The sequence below is a fragment of the Anomalospiza imberbis genome, chromosome 2, assembly GCF_031753505.1.
Source record: "Anomalospiza imberbis isolate Cuckoo-Finch-1a 21T00152 chromosome 2, ASM3175350v1, whole genome shotgun sequence".
Classification (NCBI taxonomy): domain Eukaryota; kingdom Metazoa; phylum Chordata; class Aves; order Passeriformes; family Viduidae; genus Anomalospiza; species Anomalospiza imberbis.
This window is the reverse complement of record NC_089682.1, coordinates 61,314,124-61,332,090: the sequence shown is the minus strand read 5'-3', so window position 1 is coordinate 61,332,090 and position 17,967 is coordinate 61,314,124. Positions and strand designations below refer to the sequence as shown.

The 17,967-nt window shown below is 34.5% G+C and overlaps 1 protein-coding gene across 1 annotated transcript in view; it reads left to right on the top strand.

Annotated features, from left to right (window-relative positions):
• The window catches only part of ATM (ATM serine/threonine kinase), a 57,717-nt gene that overhangs the window by 11,810 nt on the left and 27,940 nt on the right, over positions 1 to 17,967 (top strand). The window contains exons 17-37 of the mRNA XM_068181386.1: positions 4 to 172; positions 830 to 1,029; positions 1,571 to 1,653; positions 1,741 to 1,896; positions 2,356 to 2,431; positions 2,569 to 2,699; positions 3,053 to 3,173; positions 4,249 to 4,425; positions 5,168 to 5,337; positions 5,762 to 6,008; positions 6,586 to 6,704; positions 7,965 to 8,091; positions 9,304 to 9,503; positions 10,783 to 10,957; positions 12,325 to 12,489; positions 12,746 to 12,878; positions 14,783 to 14,878; positions 15,602 to 15,773; positions 16,155 to 16,296; positions 16,935 to 17,111; positions 17,472 to 17,640. Of these exons, the coding sequence (XP_068037487.1) occupies positions 4 to 172; positions 830 to 1,029; positions 1,571 to 1,653; positions 1,741 to 1,896; positions 2,356 to 2,431; positions 2,569 to 2,699; positions 3,053 to 3,173; positions 4,249 to 4,425; positions 5,168 to 5,337; positions 5,762 to 6,008; positions 6,586 to 6,704; positions 7,965 to 8,091; positions 9,304 to 9,503; positions 10,783 to 10,957; positions 12,325 to 12,489; positions 12,746 to 12,878; positions 14,783 to 14,878; positions 15,602 to 15,773; positions 16,155 to 16,296; positions 16,935 to 17,111; positions 17,472 to 17,640 (3,205 nt within the window). The remainder of the gene's footprint in view (positions 1 to 3; positions 173 to 829; positions 1,030 to 1,570; positions 1,654 to 1,740; positions 1,897 to 2,355; positions 2,432 to 2,568; positions 2,700 to 3,052; positions 3,174 to 4,248; positions 4,426 to 5,167; positions 5,338 to 5,761; positions 6,009 to 6,585; positions 6,705 to 7,964; positions 8,092 to 9,303; positions 9,504 to 10,782; positions 10,958 to 12,324; positions 12,490 to 12,745; positions 12,879 to 14,782; positions 14,879 to 15,601; positions 15,774 to 16,154; positions 16,297 to 16,934; positions 17,112 to 17,471; positions 17,641 to 17,967) is intronic.

The following is a 17,967-nucleotide window of genomic DNA, read 5'->3' as shown; positions in this document are numbered from 1 at the left end:
CAGATGACAGTTACTGAAAAGCCAAATGTACTGGGAGAAGTGGATCTCAGGAATGATCCTGAGGAGAGTATAATGGAAGTAGATAACCAGGCATCTGAAAGTTTGTTTGATGATCATTCAGTGACTGACATAGGTGATACAAATGAATCTGGTGACATGCAAACTGTAACAGGTAAGTCTTTTCTATCTCCAAACTACTTCCAAAAGCTTGTTTTTGCAAATATCTCTGCTTGAAAGTTACTAAGGTACAAAATTGTGCTGCGTTATTAGTAGTTGAAGAAGGTAGTGGTTGAACCAGGTACTTTCTAAGCAGTAATAATTTTCATCAGTGTTTTAAAGATGTTAATGAAGTGTTCGAGCTTATTTAGAAAGGAGTAGTTTACTTCTAATTTTGTAAATCAAATAAGGCAAGAAGAGACAATAACTTTATCAGAGTTAAGACAGAAGTTTTGGCATAGAAAAGACTAGAAAATGTGTCTGTAGAATACTTGTCTCTCATTAGATTGTGCTTCATTATCTTAAAAATAGTCCTATTTAGCTTTTCTCCTTCTCCTGATCAATAATTCTTGACACTATATCTGGACCTTCAGAGGGACAGGAGCATAAATCTGTCTTTTTATTCCGGTTAGGAGCTACAAGTACTGATGTTACCTTTTGTTTTAAATTCTTATTAAAATGCCCTAGCTGCTCAATAAAAAATGAACATAAAGGTTGCTTGTCCTCTTATCTTTTTTGAGAACATATATTAGTTTTGCAAAGACTTCAAAATGTTACCACCTCTTCTGTTGCCTTTGGAGAAGCATTTCTTACATGAAAATCTTACTTCCAGGTGCTTTGAGTCCATTAGCTGAAGAACAGTTGACAAAGCAAGATTTACTTCTCCTTGAAATTGTGAGGTTCCTGTGTATTTGTGTAACTACAGTCCGAGTTCAGACACTGAGCTTCCGAGCCTCTGATATTCGGAGGAGGCTGTTAATGCTGACTGAAGGCAGTGTCTTTGACAGCACTAAGCCACTGCATCTGCACATGGTGAGTATGAGGGGTTTTTACAGCAGACCCACTTCTGTAATTGTAATGTTACTAAATTTGCATAGTCTTCTCGATTGCACATTGTCTTTCTCCTATCATCAGTCCCCTTGGAAGACTTAAAATGGCTACATTTTGTGTTTTTGAAGTGTGCTGTAGTCAGGAAAACAGCAGTTTGAATTTGTAAGCCAGAAAATGAAGAGTTGAGAAAAATATATCTTGCCTTTATAATTAATTGTTTGTTAAAGAACTAGAAATAGTCTCTGCAATTCAATAATATCTGTGACTTAGTTTACAAAGGGTATATTTTTTACTGCCAGAACTAAAAGTTTGATGATCTGTATTACTGTGTGTCAGTGTTTGCATGAAAAGATGACCAGTCTAACTGCAATTGCTGATGATAGGTGTCTTCCTGAATGGTTTTGTGTAAGACTTAACAAAAAAGTTCCTAATTCTTCTTTTTGACTACTTATTTTTCCAAGTACTGTTTATCATTTTTGTTTTGTTTGGGCTTTTTATTCCATTTGGGTTTTTTATTCCACAGTACTTGATCCTGTTGAAGGAGCTCCCTACTGAAGAACACTTCTTGCCTGCAGTCGATGTTGATATGCTTCTTAAGCCTCTTTCGTAAGAAAGAAACTATTCAGCATGTTTTACATCTATTTCAGGGGATTTGGTGGCTTTTTCAAGATATTTTTTCTTTTTTCTTTACAGTACTGTGTGTTCTTTGTATCGTCGAGATCAAGAAGTTTGTAAAGTAATCCTAAATAGTTTGCTCCCTTTAGCAGCAGGGTTGGCCCAGTTCAAAGAACCTGCTGAAGAGGCAGGGAATGCCAAAGGACAGTTTTTGACAGTTGTTGGAGCCTTCTGGTATGTTATTTAATGCAGGAGTCTGTTGGACATAAAATTTTTGATTTTTGGTTTTTATCTTTGCTATCAGCAAGAGGACTGTAGTGCTGCTGTGTCTCTTGCTAGTTTTGTGTACTGTGGAATCTTTATGCAGCATTTAACTTCTCAGATTTTGTGTGTCATTCTATATTTGTAGCAAAAAATTAATCCTTAAGGTAGTACCAGAATAATAAAAATTACACTGCTGTATACAAACAAAGACTGATTCTATACTGAATTGCATCAGTAGTTATGACAAGGGCTGTACTTCAGCAACCCAAAAAGAATATTGTTTACAATTACCAATAAAAATGTCAAATTCTCCCAAAAATGCCCATGGCGCACAAAAGAGTCAACTGTGAGCAGCAGAAACTAACTTGCTAGACTGTTTCTCAAAATTGTGGGCAACTTTTTCTGTTAATTGAGTATTCCTTGTTTTAGGCATTTATCTCAAGGAGGGAAATGCACGGCATCAGTAAGAGTGGCCCTTTTAAATTGCATGAAAACCCTGCTTGAGGTAATCCCAGATTTTCTGACATTCATTAGCATACTAAATATTTATTGAAGATGTACTTAAAAACAGTGTATGAATATCTTTTGCACATTGCAGTGTATCTTCTATACATTTTGAGTCACAATATTAATTTTCTTCAGGTTGATCCTCATTGCAAGTGGGCAATCCTTAATGTGAAAAATGAAGATTTGCCTGTGAGTGATGCTTTCCCACATTTCCTTGCAGACAGTCACCATCAAGTTCGAATTCTTGCTGCAAAGTCAATTACCAGGTGATAATGTAGATATTTTTTCTGTTTGTAAGATTAAGGCTTAATTTCAGTTAACTGGATGTCACTTCTGCTACTGCATAGTTGCTCTTTTTGATACTTCTGGAACTGCAATTTTGTCAGAATATAAAAACCTATGGAATTTTGTTGAAGTGTTCCAACTTTGCATTTCAATTATTCTGTGATGTGAGAGATCAATATATAGAGAGAAACTGCTCTGTAATAAAATAAAGAAAAATCTATATAAGGCAATTAAGACAAAAATAATTATATTCAGAAAATCAGAATCTTATTGGTATGCACAACATACAGTAATTCTGTAGTGTTATGCTAATTATCATTGTTCTTTTTTTAAGTTTGTTTCAGGATGTGAAACAGAGAGATTCTTCTGGAATGTCAAGACCTCTTCCCCTGAAGCTTCAGCAAAAGGCTTTTGAGAATGCGTACCTTAGAGTTCAGGAAGGAATGAGCAATCTGGTACCAACATCTTGTCATTAGTTTTGATCTTTTGAATAAAATTACATGATTATGTTTAGTTTTCTGAAAATATTAATTCTTCTGGACTTCTGGTAATCTGAGCTCGTGAAACAAAGTGATAGTCAGGGAATTCGTTTCATATCCAGTCACTCATGGTTTTGCCCACATTAGAAGTTTGTGAATTTGTGAACTGTATGTTTGAAACTGCTCTTCTTTATCATAGTGTTTGTTGTTGCCAGGTTCAGTGCTGTAGCACTTAGGAATCCATAGAAAAATGTAGCCTAAATAATCTAGAAAACATATAAATAATGAATAAGAAGCAGTGTAAATTAAATAATGTGTTTACACAGTATTAAACCAGATATGTAAACTTCAGAAATATCATGTTCCCAGTGGTATTAGAGCAGTGGTTTTCACAAAACTGAGATTTGTGTAAAAATTTGAACTATTCAGAAGAAGCTTCAAGTGAAGGAAAAGTGACACTTCAGTGCAGTGACTGGAAATACAACAGTGTGATGTAGTACTGTGGAATTTCTTAATTTTTCTGTTAGTGTCTTTGACTTTTCCTCCTTCCTTGCTACCATGTTAAGTCATCTACTTCATCTACATTTTCCATTTTTTTCTGTCATGCTGTTACCTACCTGCATGTCATCTCTCATCCCTTTGTCTGCTGCAGCTTTGCTGCTGAGGCCTCATGTCTCTGTCATCTTTTTCATCCCTCTGTACTGTCACCTCCAGCTCTTTGTCATCATCTGATTTCTGTGTTGCTTTAAGTCCTTGTTCTGTCCCCTCAGCTTGGTGGTGTCTGTTAGCTTTTCCCCTTTCACTGCGGTTTTTTGTAACTTGTATTTAAACTCATCACTTGTCAACGCAGTGCCTTAACAGGGGGAGAACTGCATTTAAATAGCAGGGCAGTTCTTCCCTATATGCCTCAAGGAGTAAAAAAAGGAGACTTGACTTGTTCAGCACTATTGATGTCAATGCCCTTAATTTTAAATTATTTATGCTGATTTATTAACTAGGAAATTGCTTTAACAGAATATTTGCTCAAGGTCTTCATGATTTCTTATTGAAGGTAAGGGGTGATGCACGTCCTGAAGATCTTTTGGACAAACAGAGTAATGGAAAAGCAGTTTTGCTGATGCTTATAACCATGGTTCTGTGCTGCAGCCCGGTCTGTGAAAAACAAGCTCTGTTTGCTATTTGCCAGTCTGTGAAAGAGAATGGATTAGAGCCTCACCTTGTGAAAAAGGCAAGTCTGACATTTCATTTGATATTTAGGTAATAAATTAAGGTTAGGTTAAGACTGGAAGACTACAAGATGTTTTGCTCAGTATTGAAATGTGTTAAGTATTGTAAAGGTATAACTAATATGATACTTTCATAACTGAATTAATTTGTCTTGATATTTAATGACTTACATAGAAATACTGAAATCATGAAGAGCAATTTTAATGGTAAATTTTGTATGTTCAAAGCCCAAATCTGAAATGCAAATAGACTTTTATACGTTGAATATTGCAGATCTAATTTTAAAAAATCATTCTGCCCAGAGGAAGCAAGTTTTTATGTGGAAAATATGTAAAATAAATGCAGTATATTGGAAGATGGTATGCGTCTTGTGGAATTCTATTTTGAAGTTCACAAGGGTGTACTGAAATGATTGCTGTTTATACTTCAGCCTTTCATGCCAGTAATTTTTTAAGTGCACATGTTCCTTTTATCCTTTCTTTCTATTCACTGCTTCCTGTTTTTGCACACTGACTGTACCCTGCAAAACGGGTACTGGCCATCCTTTCTTAATTCCTCTGGGTTAGTTGTAGTTCCTTGATTGCACTCTTCTGAGATACGGCAATACAAATAATAAAATGGCTGAATTACACAAATATTCATTAAAAGGCTGGAGGGTACACATGGAGGTGTAATATTTTCAGTTTGCCAGATTACCATGTACTCTCTATGCTATTTTTGCATTACTAATTCATGCATTTCAGGTTTTGAAAAAAGTGTCTGACATTTTTGGCTATAAAAGTATAGAAGACTTCATGACATCACATTTAGACTATTTGGTGATGGAGTGGCTGAAAATAAATGACACTGGATATAGCCTGTCTGCTTTTCCTTATGTTCTTCTGAACTATACTAGCCTTGAGGAGTTCTACAGGTAAGTTTGCTATATGATGAAAGTATTATTTAGATTTTATGTACAATCATGACACAAAGTCTCAAATTGCTAAATGAAGTAATGCATCAGGATTTTGTTGTAAGGTGATGTATTGAGAATTTTTGAATTTAGATTTTATGTACAATCATGACACAAAGTCTCAAATTGCTAAATGAAGTAATGCATCAGGATTTTGTTGTAAGGTGATGTATTGAGAATTTTTGAAATGTGTTCCAAGCATCATGTGTGTTATATTTATGCAGGTAAGATTTTCTTTTTTTGTGTGTGTGTGTAGCAGTAGCTAAACAATGATTGGAAGTTTAATTATACAGTAGAGAAATGGTATTTACTATATGATGCTCAAGGTTTTTTTAAAAAGTATTTTTAAATAAGGACATTTTAGAAATGTATTTACTACATATAGGTCTTGTTACAAAGTTTTGGTTCCACACCTGGTGATTAGAAGTCAGTTTGAAGATGTGAAATCACTTGCCAGCAAGATTGAAAAGGACTGGAGACAAGTTCTGGCAGACTGCTTTCCAAAGTTACTTGTCAATATCCTCCCGTACTTTGCCTATCAAAGCCATGAAAAGAGTGAAGTAGCAGAGCAAAGAGAAATGGCTTCTAAAGTCTACGACATGCTTAAGGATGAAAACTGCTTAGGAAAACAGGTATCCATTTCAAATGTGTAAATTGAGTTCTATGGTGATTAACAAACCAGAAAGAAAAATTTATATATTATGTAAACAGTTCAAATTTATAGGTGCAAAAATAATATTTTATTAAATTCAAACCAGACAAATTTTTTGCAAGGATTTCAAGGTTCTGTTCAATAGAAACTTTCAGGCAGAAAGTTGACTGAAGCATAATTTTTTTCATAATGCTATACGTTTTTTTTACCATTCATTGTACGACCCTGAATTTCTCTGTCGTGTATCTGTCACATTTTCCTCTTAAAATATTTTGTTAATGCTTTATGAGGAGCCATCTTCTCCAGAGGCAGACTCTATGTTCAGAACTAGTAGTAAAGTGAAACTTCTTTTTTTTCCATATACTGTAGGAAAGCACATTGTTCTACCTGTGACTGCCATAGAGAAGCTTAACCAGGCTTAATTGATGAATGAATTCTGTCATGGATGGTGGAACAAGTAGAGAATCTAGACCAGAAGTAGGCTTTCTCAGAAACCAAAGAAATAATTCTGGCTGAAATATCCTTTTCTAATTAAAATGCTATTTTTCTTCTTGTAGCAAATGGACAATTTATCTCATAGTAACTTGCCAGAGATTGTGGTTGAACTGCTGATGACTTTACATGAACCAGCTGGTACCACAGTTGAAGAAGGGTCTCATCTAGGTAAATACATAAGGTATGTACTTGCAGATTTTCTAAATGCTGAGTGTGTCTGCATAACATTGTGCATTAAATGTGCCCTTCAGGCATAATAAGAGGTGAACCTGAAGCTGAGAGGGTTTATTGTTACTGGTAATGATGTATCATAGTCAGACCTCCCAAGGTAGTTACTCCTCAAGATCAGGAGGAGAAGCTCTGTAATACTGCAGCTCATGGAAGGAATGAGCAGTGGGGCAGGGAGTGCTCTTGTATGGTGTTGAGCTGGACTGTTGTGGCACTGCCAGTTGACATAAGTTCAAATTTAGATGGACTGCCCTCTGTAAAATTGGTCAGGTTTTAGTCTCAAATTAAAGCGATTTAATGGTTTTTAATAACTTGAAGTCACAGAGAGGGTAAGTGAACTGTTTCTCAGTGGTTCTTGCAGTGGCAGCTCCTGTGTTTGGTAAGGAGATGGGTTAAGCAATGCCAAATAAACAAATTCCTAATTAATAGAAATAGCCTAGTGCCATAAATATCTTAATGTTTATTACCTTTTCAGTCTTTGGTTTTGTCCTAAAATATCCCTATTTGCATAATAATTTTCCAGATTTTTATGTTCAGATACAAACTTTTTGGAAAAACATTGCATTTTGTAAAGTTCTTGAAGAAGATACCTTTATTGTAAAAATTGTAAGTTGAAAGAATCCAGAACATTTCTCTGAAAATCTGCCAAAAGTTATATGGCTGAGAATTTAAGAGCTCTTCAAAGAATTTTTTTGCAGAGAGTTTATTAACTGTGGTGTCTGCTTGTAAACAAAACTCTTCTTTCTTAGAAGGAAATGGTAAGAATAAGAGTGATGAAGCTTAGTTTATGTGCATTTATTACTACCATGATGCATTTCTTGTCTTTTTGAGGTCACAGAAGATTTCACTACCCTGCTTTTCCTCAACCAAATTGTTCCCACAATTACAAAATGTAGATTTACCCATGAATTGTAACTAGATTTTTGTGCTAAGTACCTTGGATGAGACAAATGTATGGGGTTTTTACAATATGATCTTTCAAAAATACGTAAAAGAATGTTAAGAAAGTACAGTTTTGAAAGCTACCATAGAGAACAACAGGCTGCTACAAAATAAGATGCATGTCACTTTTCTGAATGCTTTTGATGCTTCTTATTGAAAGTAGATGTTTTCTAGGAATTAATGTGTTTATTCATTAAGACTTACTGTATTAAATATAAGTGGTTTGACTTTTGAGAAAAAAAAACGATAAATATCTTTTTTATTTATTTAGAGAACTGGATCCTGCTCCTAACCCTCCTCATTTTCCATCTTACGTGATTAAGGCAACCTTGGACTATATTAGCAACTGTCATAAAAGCAAATTAAAAAGTATTGTATCAGTTCTTTCTAAAAGCCCTGTAAGTATGATGATGTATGATGTAAGAAAATGATGATTTTTTTTCCCCGTAGAATGCAAAATTTCAATTATGGGTTCCATTTAGTTAAAGTAGACATTTTCATAATTTCTGTGTGAAGAAAATAAACAACCTTAGACCCTTTTCTATTCATTTGTTCACCTTTTGAAGTGGAAGATGTCCTAAATTCAGGGACAGAGTTATATGCATTATATAATTATATTACTTCATTAATTATTATATTATGTATGTAATATGTCTTATATAACTGTAATTATATGCATTATATAGTAACATAAAGTAGAGGAGATTATTTTAAAGGTTATGAAAATCTCCGTGTACCAGGCACAGTTTAGAATGTGGCATATTTGTCACATGTCTGAAGAATGTTCTAAAATAATTATATTTGGTAAATTTTAACTAAATACAGCCTACAATTAAAATACAAAATTTACTTACTTTTACTGACAAGGTGAATTTTTATACTTAAAGGTATTTTTTGACACTTGATTTTCATTTGTTAAAGGCAAATATGAAGGCATAGGAAAATTTACAGCCATATAAATCATAAACATATTAAAGTCTTCTAAGTTTGTTCCTTAGAAACATAACTGTTTAAAGTTATGCTGGTTTATTGCATATGTGGTCAACAACTTCCTTTGCCTCCCTATAAATACTCTAAAAATAGGAAAAAAACTTTTCTAAACCATGTTTTATCTAACCCTTTTGAGTGTAAAAGTTAATATTGCCAGCCGGTGGAGTAGGTTTTTTAAAATGTTACACAACCTGCCTAGTGTTTTTTTAAGTTTACAGTTTTAAGAGTTGCAACCTGTACAGTTATGTTCTGTGAAATAGTGCATCTTACACACATGAACATTATGTTTGAAAAAATATAGGTTGAATTCTTACCTGATGTTTTCATGGGTTTTAGTTAATGTTTCTCTGTTGATAGACATTGCCTTAACTCTTTGGCTTTCCGAGAAATGTGCATAGCATTTCCCATATGGGGGGAATGAAGAAAGGAGAATTAAGAGGTTATATAGCTTATAGTCCTGTTTGGAGAATTGGTTTCTCTGTAGGCCTTTGGTTTGTTTAAAGCAGTAAAAATAATGCAGCTTTTTTGCCTATTTTAGGTTTTACCTTTTTAAAGATTTTTCTTGATATCTGTTTTGACATTATGAATATTTTTTTTACTCATATTTTATTCATTTTTAGGATTCATTCCAGAAAATCCTTCTAGCTCTCTGTAAGCATGCATCAGATACAAAGAACATGTATAAAAAACACAGAGTTCTTATAATTTATCACTTGTTTGTTGGTCTGTTACTTAAAGAGATCAAAGACAGTTTAGGAGGAGCCTGGGCTTTTGTCCTCCGAGATGTAATTTACACCCTGATTCACCACATCAACAGCAGGTAAACAAAGTAATTATCTCTAGTTCTTTCTGTCTGTGCTCCCTTGCTCCTGTAACCTTACATTCTGATATTGCTAGCAGATGTTAATTAATCTGTCAAATTACTTATAAATTGCTAAAATCAAATATTAAGTTGCTATTCTTTTATAATTTCAAAATTTAATAATTGAACTCTTACTAAAATATGGACTGTTTCGTGCTAGCCTTGTATTTAGATTTTTGCTATATTGCAGGTTTTGTATCTGTAATAGGCTATCAAATTGTGGAAATAAGCAATGTTAGGAGATTTTGATGACAGAGTGTTTAGAAATTTAAAGCATATGGGAGAAAAATTAAAAATGTGGAGTTAAGTGCAAAGTAAGCGCATGTCAAATAAAATGTGCTTACTGAGGGTTGACATTTAAATTCTCACCACTAAGTACCTATAGCAAAGTGAGAATTGTACACGTTTTCTTAGCTTGCCTTCAGTTCGAGAAAACTGGTCCTTCATCAGGTTAAAATTTAAGTGGGATTCTTACCTTTTGCATAAGAAGATTACAGATACTTTCTTGCTTGAGCTTAAACTCGGGGTTTCCCAGACAGTTACTAGCCTACATATCTCTGAGTTTATGTATAAATTGATTCCTTGGCTGGTTTGAAGCATTTCATACCCTGAGATGTTGAAGAGATGTGTGGATTTTATAGTAAATGCCATTATTATGGCATTATTATTCTTATGTTGAACACTCAATTGGGGCAGGGGCTACTGATGCACTGGAAAACAACACTTCCTTTCAGAGGGATCTCAGAATTCAGCTCAATAAAACCCTGAGAACCTGATCTGAATTTGAAGCTGACACTGCTTAAGGGAGGAAGCTGCACTACATAATCTCCAGGTGTCCTTTATAACTTAAATTTTTTTAAACTAATGGTCATTTTAGGTACAGGAGGATTCAGAAAGCATGTTTTCCATTTTTTTCTCTTTCTGTCAAGATTGTCTTGTCAAACAATAATCTAAAACCTTTCTGGGGATTTTATTTTCTTTTTTGTGTATATATTTTAACAAGATTTTATTCCATTTTCTGAAGTGAGCAGTCAAATTCACTGTGTTTCAGTTTCTCTGTGTTTCCTGAGCTAAGTCTTTAGAGCTGATTCATTGAGTTGATAAATTTTAAAGTTTAGAATCAATTTGTCCTGACTTTCTTTTCCTTTTCCCTTATTATTCCTTGATATATAAAGTGTTGACACTTTAGACAGTGCCAATTTGTATTTCTTTAATTCCACTTTGTGTCCTCTTTCAGACCCATGGTAATCAGAGACATATCCATGCGCAGCTTTTCTCTCTGCTGTGATCTTCTGCATCATGTTTGCCACACAGCAGTTACGTGTTGCAGCGATGCTCTGGAGACCCACCTTCGTGTTATTGTAGGAACCCTGATACCTCTTGCCATGGACCAGTCTCAGATTCAGGAACAGGTAGTTTTGTGATGCTGCTTATGCCTTACCTGTTAGTTTTCCAGTTCATGTTCACTGTTCTTAAGGCTTCATCTGTACTCATGTTCAATTTTAATTCCTTTATCCTATGCTTTGGAGATTTATATAAAACCTATTATTTTGGGTGTAACACTATGCCTTTAATTTTTTTAAATGCAACTTCAGTTCTGGTATGACAGTTTTGCCAAAGTGCACATCACGCAGCTAAGCAACTCCTTGAAAAACCCTGTGGTGACTTAATGGGAAATATGATGAAGACCTTTAGTACAAGGTGTCTAAAGGACAAAAAGGAAATACATTCAGAGAATATATTTTAGTAGTTCAGCTATTAATTTAATAAATGATAGTTTTAAAAAAATACAGCACATAGCCTTAAAAGGGAAACAAAGCAGTTTCTGTTGTGTGACAAGCATTGTTTCCCCTCTAGTGTTGCTTTTTATGTGCACTCTGCTGGGGTGAAAATATAAGAGGATTCAGAGATTTACAATTAGTAGCTGCAGGTCAGAAGAGTGTGCCTATTGCACTTCAGTCCCTGTGTTGCCTTCTGGCTTAATCTGATTCCATTGTACTTTAGGCATCTGTATGGTTGCACTGCAGCCCTTTGCTCTCCTCCTCCTTGTACTTCCAGTTTGGCTGGAGGGCTGTGCCGACCCAGCTGAAAATAACCTGGCAGTCTTGTTTCACAGCTTCATGATTGTGATCAGATTTACAGTATGTCTGTGTAAACGGTTGCACATGCATATCCGCAAAAGCCCCGTGTCAGGATATCCCTGGGCAGGAATAAAGTGGGGAAGACAGAAATTTCTCTGAATTGAATTGGAACTGACGTCAAATGTGAAACCTTCTCATATCATACTCCGGCAGGGATGGCCACCCTCTAGTGATCACTTTTCAGTTTCTTCTTTTTTGTTGCATTGATTTTTAAGTAAAGCATAAAAGTAATGTTTTTCCGAAGAAAGTTGGTACCTCTTTGACATTTATTCAAGTTGTAGATATGTTGTTGTACAAATTCTGCCATAGTTTAGTGATTTGGGTAGTAAGGTATGATATATAGGTGTTTGTCTAAATTCCAAATTACCAGCACTTTAGTGAGAACAGTAAAGTCACTGGGATAGTAAAAGCTTTGATTTCTGTTTGGGAGGAGGAAGAGCAAAAATGCCCCACCATTTTAGAATATATCTGTGATTTCCCCATGCCTCTAAACATCTTACAACTTTTAACAGTGTAAGGAAATTATCTTACTAGATTCATGAAACTTAGAGAAATACAAACTTTATAACCTGAATAAGAAATACGGCTCAAAAATGTTCCTCTGTCTTTTTTGATTTTCATTTACTTTTTATGTTCAGGTCCTAGGCTTATTGAAGTACCTGGTGATAGATAATAAGGATAATGAAAGTCTGTACCAAGCAATCAAGTGCTTAGATCCTTTTCCTGAGTACCCAGCTTTTAAAGATTTGAGAGCAACTCAACAGAAAATAAAATACAGTAAAGGACCATATTCTCTTTTGGAGGTAATTACATTTTAAAATACATCTCACAGCATAGTGTTTTTTGTAATGCAAACTTTCCACAGAAGAATAATTTTCTTAACTACACTTTAAGTTTAAATGAGACATGGATTCTTTTTATTGCCGGTTTCAGCCATGGAGATACTTATAGGTCTCCATTTTTACTTTGCATCCACAGTGTGAACTTGCTTAGAGCCACTTCTTTACCTAAAGCCTTTATTTGTATGCTATGTGTGCTTAATACAGTGTTGTTTTGCAGGAAATTAATCACTTTCTCTCGGTTGGGGTTTGTGATTCACTGCCCTTAACACGGCTTGAAGGACTGTATGATTTACGCAAAAAGTTGGAACAGTATAAAGATCAGATGAAGGATCTCCTGAAAATTTTCCAGGGTACTGATATCTGATTATGTGTTTTATTTCTTTTCTACCTGGTTTTAAGTGTTTAATGATGTACCCTATTCTAATTTGACATGGAATTTTTTTAGTATGTTTAACAATGTAATAATACTATAATTTGACATGCAGAATAGATTGACATTTATGATTCATAATCATAAATATCAAAAAGCATCAAAAATATCTTTAGCAAAGTGAATAATAAATAAGTAAATGAGATGTTACATGGTAGAGAGGATAAAATACCCTTCAAGCATTTGCCATGGGTCATATATGGTTGTGAGTGACCAGGATAATGTTAGAAGTACATTGATTTGTGGTTGCTTAATGCGTTTTCTTGTATAGGAATCTTGCTCCTCTTTTAAATTAAACGAAGCTTCAGTTTATTAAAGGCATGTTAGAAAGTAAAACTCTGAGAACAAATAGTCAGATTTAGTTTAGTTGCATTTTGACACATGCCAAGATTGTGTTTTTGCCCTCAGTCCAGGCCTAGTTCCTTCCTAGTTTGGTTTTCAGATAATTGTGCCAGACCATTTCATTCTTCTCCTCTACATCAAGTCTTCATCAGCTTGTGTGCATGACAGGAAGATAAAAAGAGATGATGTGATTAATTGTAAACAAGTGCAAAGTAAAATTTGGATAAGAATTGTAATGTTGTAAAGCCATGGTGCAAGTGCATTTTGGCCCACACATCCTGTATATCATTTACAATTTTACAAATATCTCTCTTTGAACAGAGGTAGTGAAAGGGCAACAAGCTTGTGTGGAACAGCTTCCATCAGAGGAGAGCCTTATGAGATTGGAAGAGAGATTGAATAGGAATAGATAGAGCTGTATGAACTGGTGAATGGAATGATAAAGCATAGTAGGGAGTGCTTACCACTTTTATCACAGTACAAGAACAGATTAAATAATCTGGGAGCAGTTACACAAGAGAAACCATGCAATTTCTTCAAAATATATTCACTATGGCACTTAATACTACTTACTATGAATATTAACAACATAACTGACCTTAAAGGAGTTGAACATATTTTATAGAGGTTACTAGGTGTGAAGATATACTCAGGCAAAACCTGAGAAGTATTCTCTCTTGCTTTGCTGGAGATGGGCTGGCAAGCTTAAAGGGGCTTTTGCCTTATAATAAAATTCTGTTAAGCACTTACAAGTCTATTATTCTATGTATTCATTTTTCTAAAGATGTAAAGTAAGCATAAGGTCTGATTCCAGATTTGTGCTCCAATCAGTACTTGCTTTAAAAGTACTACTTTCATGTTTTTGGTTTTTTTTCTTCCTTACACTGACAAATCATCATAATTTTTCTTAGATCATTTTGTTTGGAATGTTTATTTTTAAAAAAGAAATCAGACAGGGAGCAAATATATAAGGAAGTACCCATCTTGAGAGTTTATAATTTGGCAGAGTCAGTTTGGCAACTGAAAGCTGATCAAATTCTTAGAAATTACTGACAGAAAGCCTAATTTTGAGGTATTTCTTGGGTTCAGATTTAGAACAGAATGATGACAATAGCTTAAGGGCTGCCAGTGGAGCCACATAGTATGCCTTCACTATTTCAAATAGCATTCTTACACCAACTTATGCTAATATTTCATGTATTTAATTATCATTTTTGCATCAAAACAATTAAAATAATAGCATAGGTGCATTCTAGTTTGGGGGATTCTTTGGCTTATTCAAATGCACAGACATTTTTCCAAACCATGAGGAATAAGAAAAATCAGTAATTTAGTTGATGGTTTAATGCCATCTTGCTTCAACATCAATAATATATATTGACATTTTTAGGTAAAAGACACTGAAGCAATGCTTTCTTCTAATAATTTCTCATTACAAATATACTGACATGTTTCGCATCTATTTTTCTTTCTGAATGATAGAAAAGCCAGAAGATTCTGTAATAGTGAAATTGGTGGTGAGCTTACTGCAGCTGTCCAAGATGGCAGTTAACCATACAGGAGAAAAAGCAGTCCTGGGTGAGTTAATTAGACCCACAAGTAAATTATGGCTGTCATTGTAAACACCAGACTGAAACTGTGGTTGTTCTCAGTGTTACTTCCCACTGTGCTTTCCACTTCAACACACCTGCAGAGTACGAAGGAAGGAGCAGGGAAATAGATTTTGGTTTTTTTTTTTTTTTTCTAATGAACATTTAACGTCCCTTGTTAAATATATTTTCAAGGTCACTTTTGGTTTTGTTTTTTGTTTTTTTTTTCAGTTGTTGTGTGTTTTGATAAAATACTTTGTCTGGAAAGCAAATGAGGAGACAACCATTGATACACATCTTTATGTAAAATATAGATTAATTCTTATCGAGTTTGCAGTCTACTGTTTGGGCTCACGCAGGCTTCTGTTTGTATTTACCATAACCTTTGATTGAAAATTAGTAATTCTGACCTTTTCCATTTACCAGTTTCCGTCAGAAGCAAACATAAAAGACATATCTGATATAAGCTGGAAAATCCAGAGCCATAGGCACTCCTAGAAAATTGAGTTAAAAAGCATAACTGTAATATTTATGAATCTTAAGCTGCAAAATATGTTCATGTGTAATTTTAATCATAAAGCTCCTTAAGTGATTATTTATAAATGTTTGCTGCTTTTTACCCCATAACAGTCTCAGTTCTGAAAGTAGGGTAAGACCTTGTTTTAGTGTGCATGAGACTACAGAAAAACTATAAAATGACATGCATTTGCAGAGGCTGTTGGAAGTTGCTTGGGAGAAATAGGTCCCATGGATTTCTCCACTATTGCTCTTCAGCGTGCTGAAAATGCACTGGATTCTAGAGCAGCAGATTTACTTGAAGATAGAAAACTTCAGTGTGTCTTCATAATGTTAATTCAAATAAACACTGCTTTAACAGATAATTGGTGAGTATACTTATTTTTTTAGTTGACTCAAAAGCAAAATAGGAGCCATTAAGTTGTACATTGTTCAGATCACCTCAGAGTAGCTCTCTGAAAGTGTTCTTAAACCAGCTATGTGCTTCTCCAAGGCTCAGATTATTTACCCAGTCAATCTCAGATGTTTCCTAGAAATGCTCTAGTAGGATGTAAGCCAGAGAGTCTCCTCTGTGCTATAGAGCATACCATTGCTGTGGAGTAAATACTCAGGCTTTGTTCTGTAAGAAAATATGCAATGGCACCCTAGATTGTGGAATTACTTATCTTGTGTACTTACAAAGGTGATTTTGAAAATCAAATACCTGAATGAAATTAATTATAACAATGTTGTGTATGTTCTTTTTTCAGTATTGGTGTTAGAGCTGCTGCTGTTTCCTGTTTGAAGAACATATTAGCCACCAAGTCTGGCAATGAATTTTGGGAAGTGTATAAAAGTAAAGCTGATCCCATGTTAATCTATCTGCAGCCTTTCAGAACATCTAGGAAAAAGGTACTTCTGATACACCTTATATACATGGCACAAGGAGTAGAGGAAAAAGAAGTATCTATCCTTTTTAAAAAGTGATTTTGAAAATATGTTTGAGGTAGGCTTTGATAAATGGCACATTTGGCATCAGTATATTTGCAAATCTGATTGCTTTTGTATGTCTGTTTCTCATTTCTGTTTTACCAGTGGCAGCTTTCCCTTCATATAGGAAATTACTATTCTGACATTAGAAAGTTGTGTGCTTTCATTTAGACACACAATATTTGATTACCTGATGGATAATGTAATACTTTCTCAGTATACTGCATCATATTTGATGCAAAAAGTGGTGGAAAATAAGTCAGAAATAGTGCAGAATTAAAAGTCCTTAAACAGACATTTCCTAATTTTCAATCTTTTTATTTGTAAATTAAATGTAATGCCTAATGTGACCTTGTTGATGTCACCAGTAAAATTTTAAATTTTATTTTTAATACTTTCAGATTTCCTTGGAAAACTTTACATTTACATAAACAAAATTGATATCGTTAATCAGCTGAAAGGCCAGTAATAGTTAATATGTTTGAATGTATGCATTGCAGTATGTTTTTTTTAATACCATAGAATTTTTTTATATTTTCAATATGTAGTTTTCCTTGTAGTTTCTTGTAGTGTCTGCTAATGATACAGAGGCTCCTTTAGAAAGATTGGATGACACAAACCTGTGGATTCCTCTGGGAGAAACTCATGAGACCTGGATCAAGCACCTAACTAGTTCAATATTGGACAGTGGTGGTGTGAAAAATGAAGTTCTCCAGTTGATGAAGCCACTGTGTGAGGTGAGCTAAATCATACACTTGTACATGTATGTGTGCTGTGATGCACAAAAAATACGATTACTCATCTTGATAGCAAGTAGTAATTTCTGCTATTAAATAATTCAGGGCCTTTGTGATCATATATTGCAGGTACTCATAAAATATATTCTCAGAATACAGGATTTGAGAGATACTTGCAAACATAGGTGAACTTTATATGGCTCCTTTAAGTGAATACCAGCATAGCCCTGTTGAGTGGTTTGCATGTCCTTCTCGAGCATTACATGTTTGTTTGGGCAGTTGTGAGTTTGGTTGTAACCTGAGAAAGACAACCAAAAAGCATTTCTTTCTTAGTAGCTGCTGTGCATCATTATTTTCTAGGTGAAAACAGACTTGTGTCAAACTTTGCTTCCATACTTGATTCATGATATTCTTCTTCATGACTCAGAAGAATCTTGGAGAAATCTTTTGTCACTTCATATCCAGAAGTTTTTTACAGCCTGTTGCAAATTTGCCTCTTCTAGTAGATGTACTCCAAATTCTGATTCAGGTAATGCATAATATTTTTGTTTCAGCTAAAAGAGGAATTCTGGTTGTGAAAAAGCTATCTTCTGATATCGAATATATGTTGTGCACTTGTAGGCAGAATTTAGAAGCTTCTGCCCTACTGATCTTTTTTGATGGAGATACCGATAATTTTGGAGCTGTTCATTGGCAGCACCCAAGAAGTATCTTCTGTATAACTTCTTTTGTTATTCATAACTGAATAATGTTCAGCACTTGCTGAATTTAGATGTTATCCAGTATCACGTGCTGCAAGACTGAGTGATGGACTGTCTTTTAAAATTACTATTTGGCAGTTGAATTCCTCTCTTAC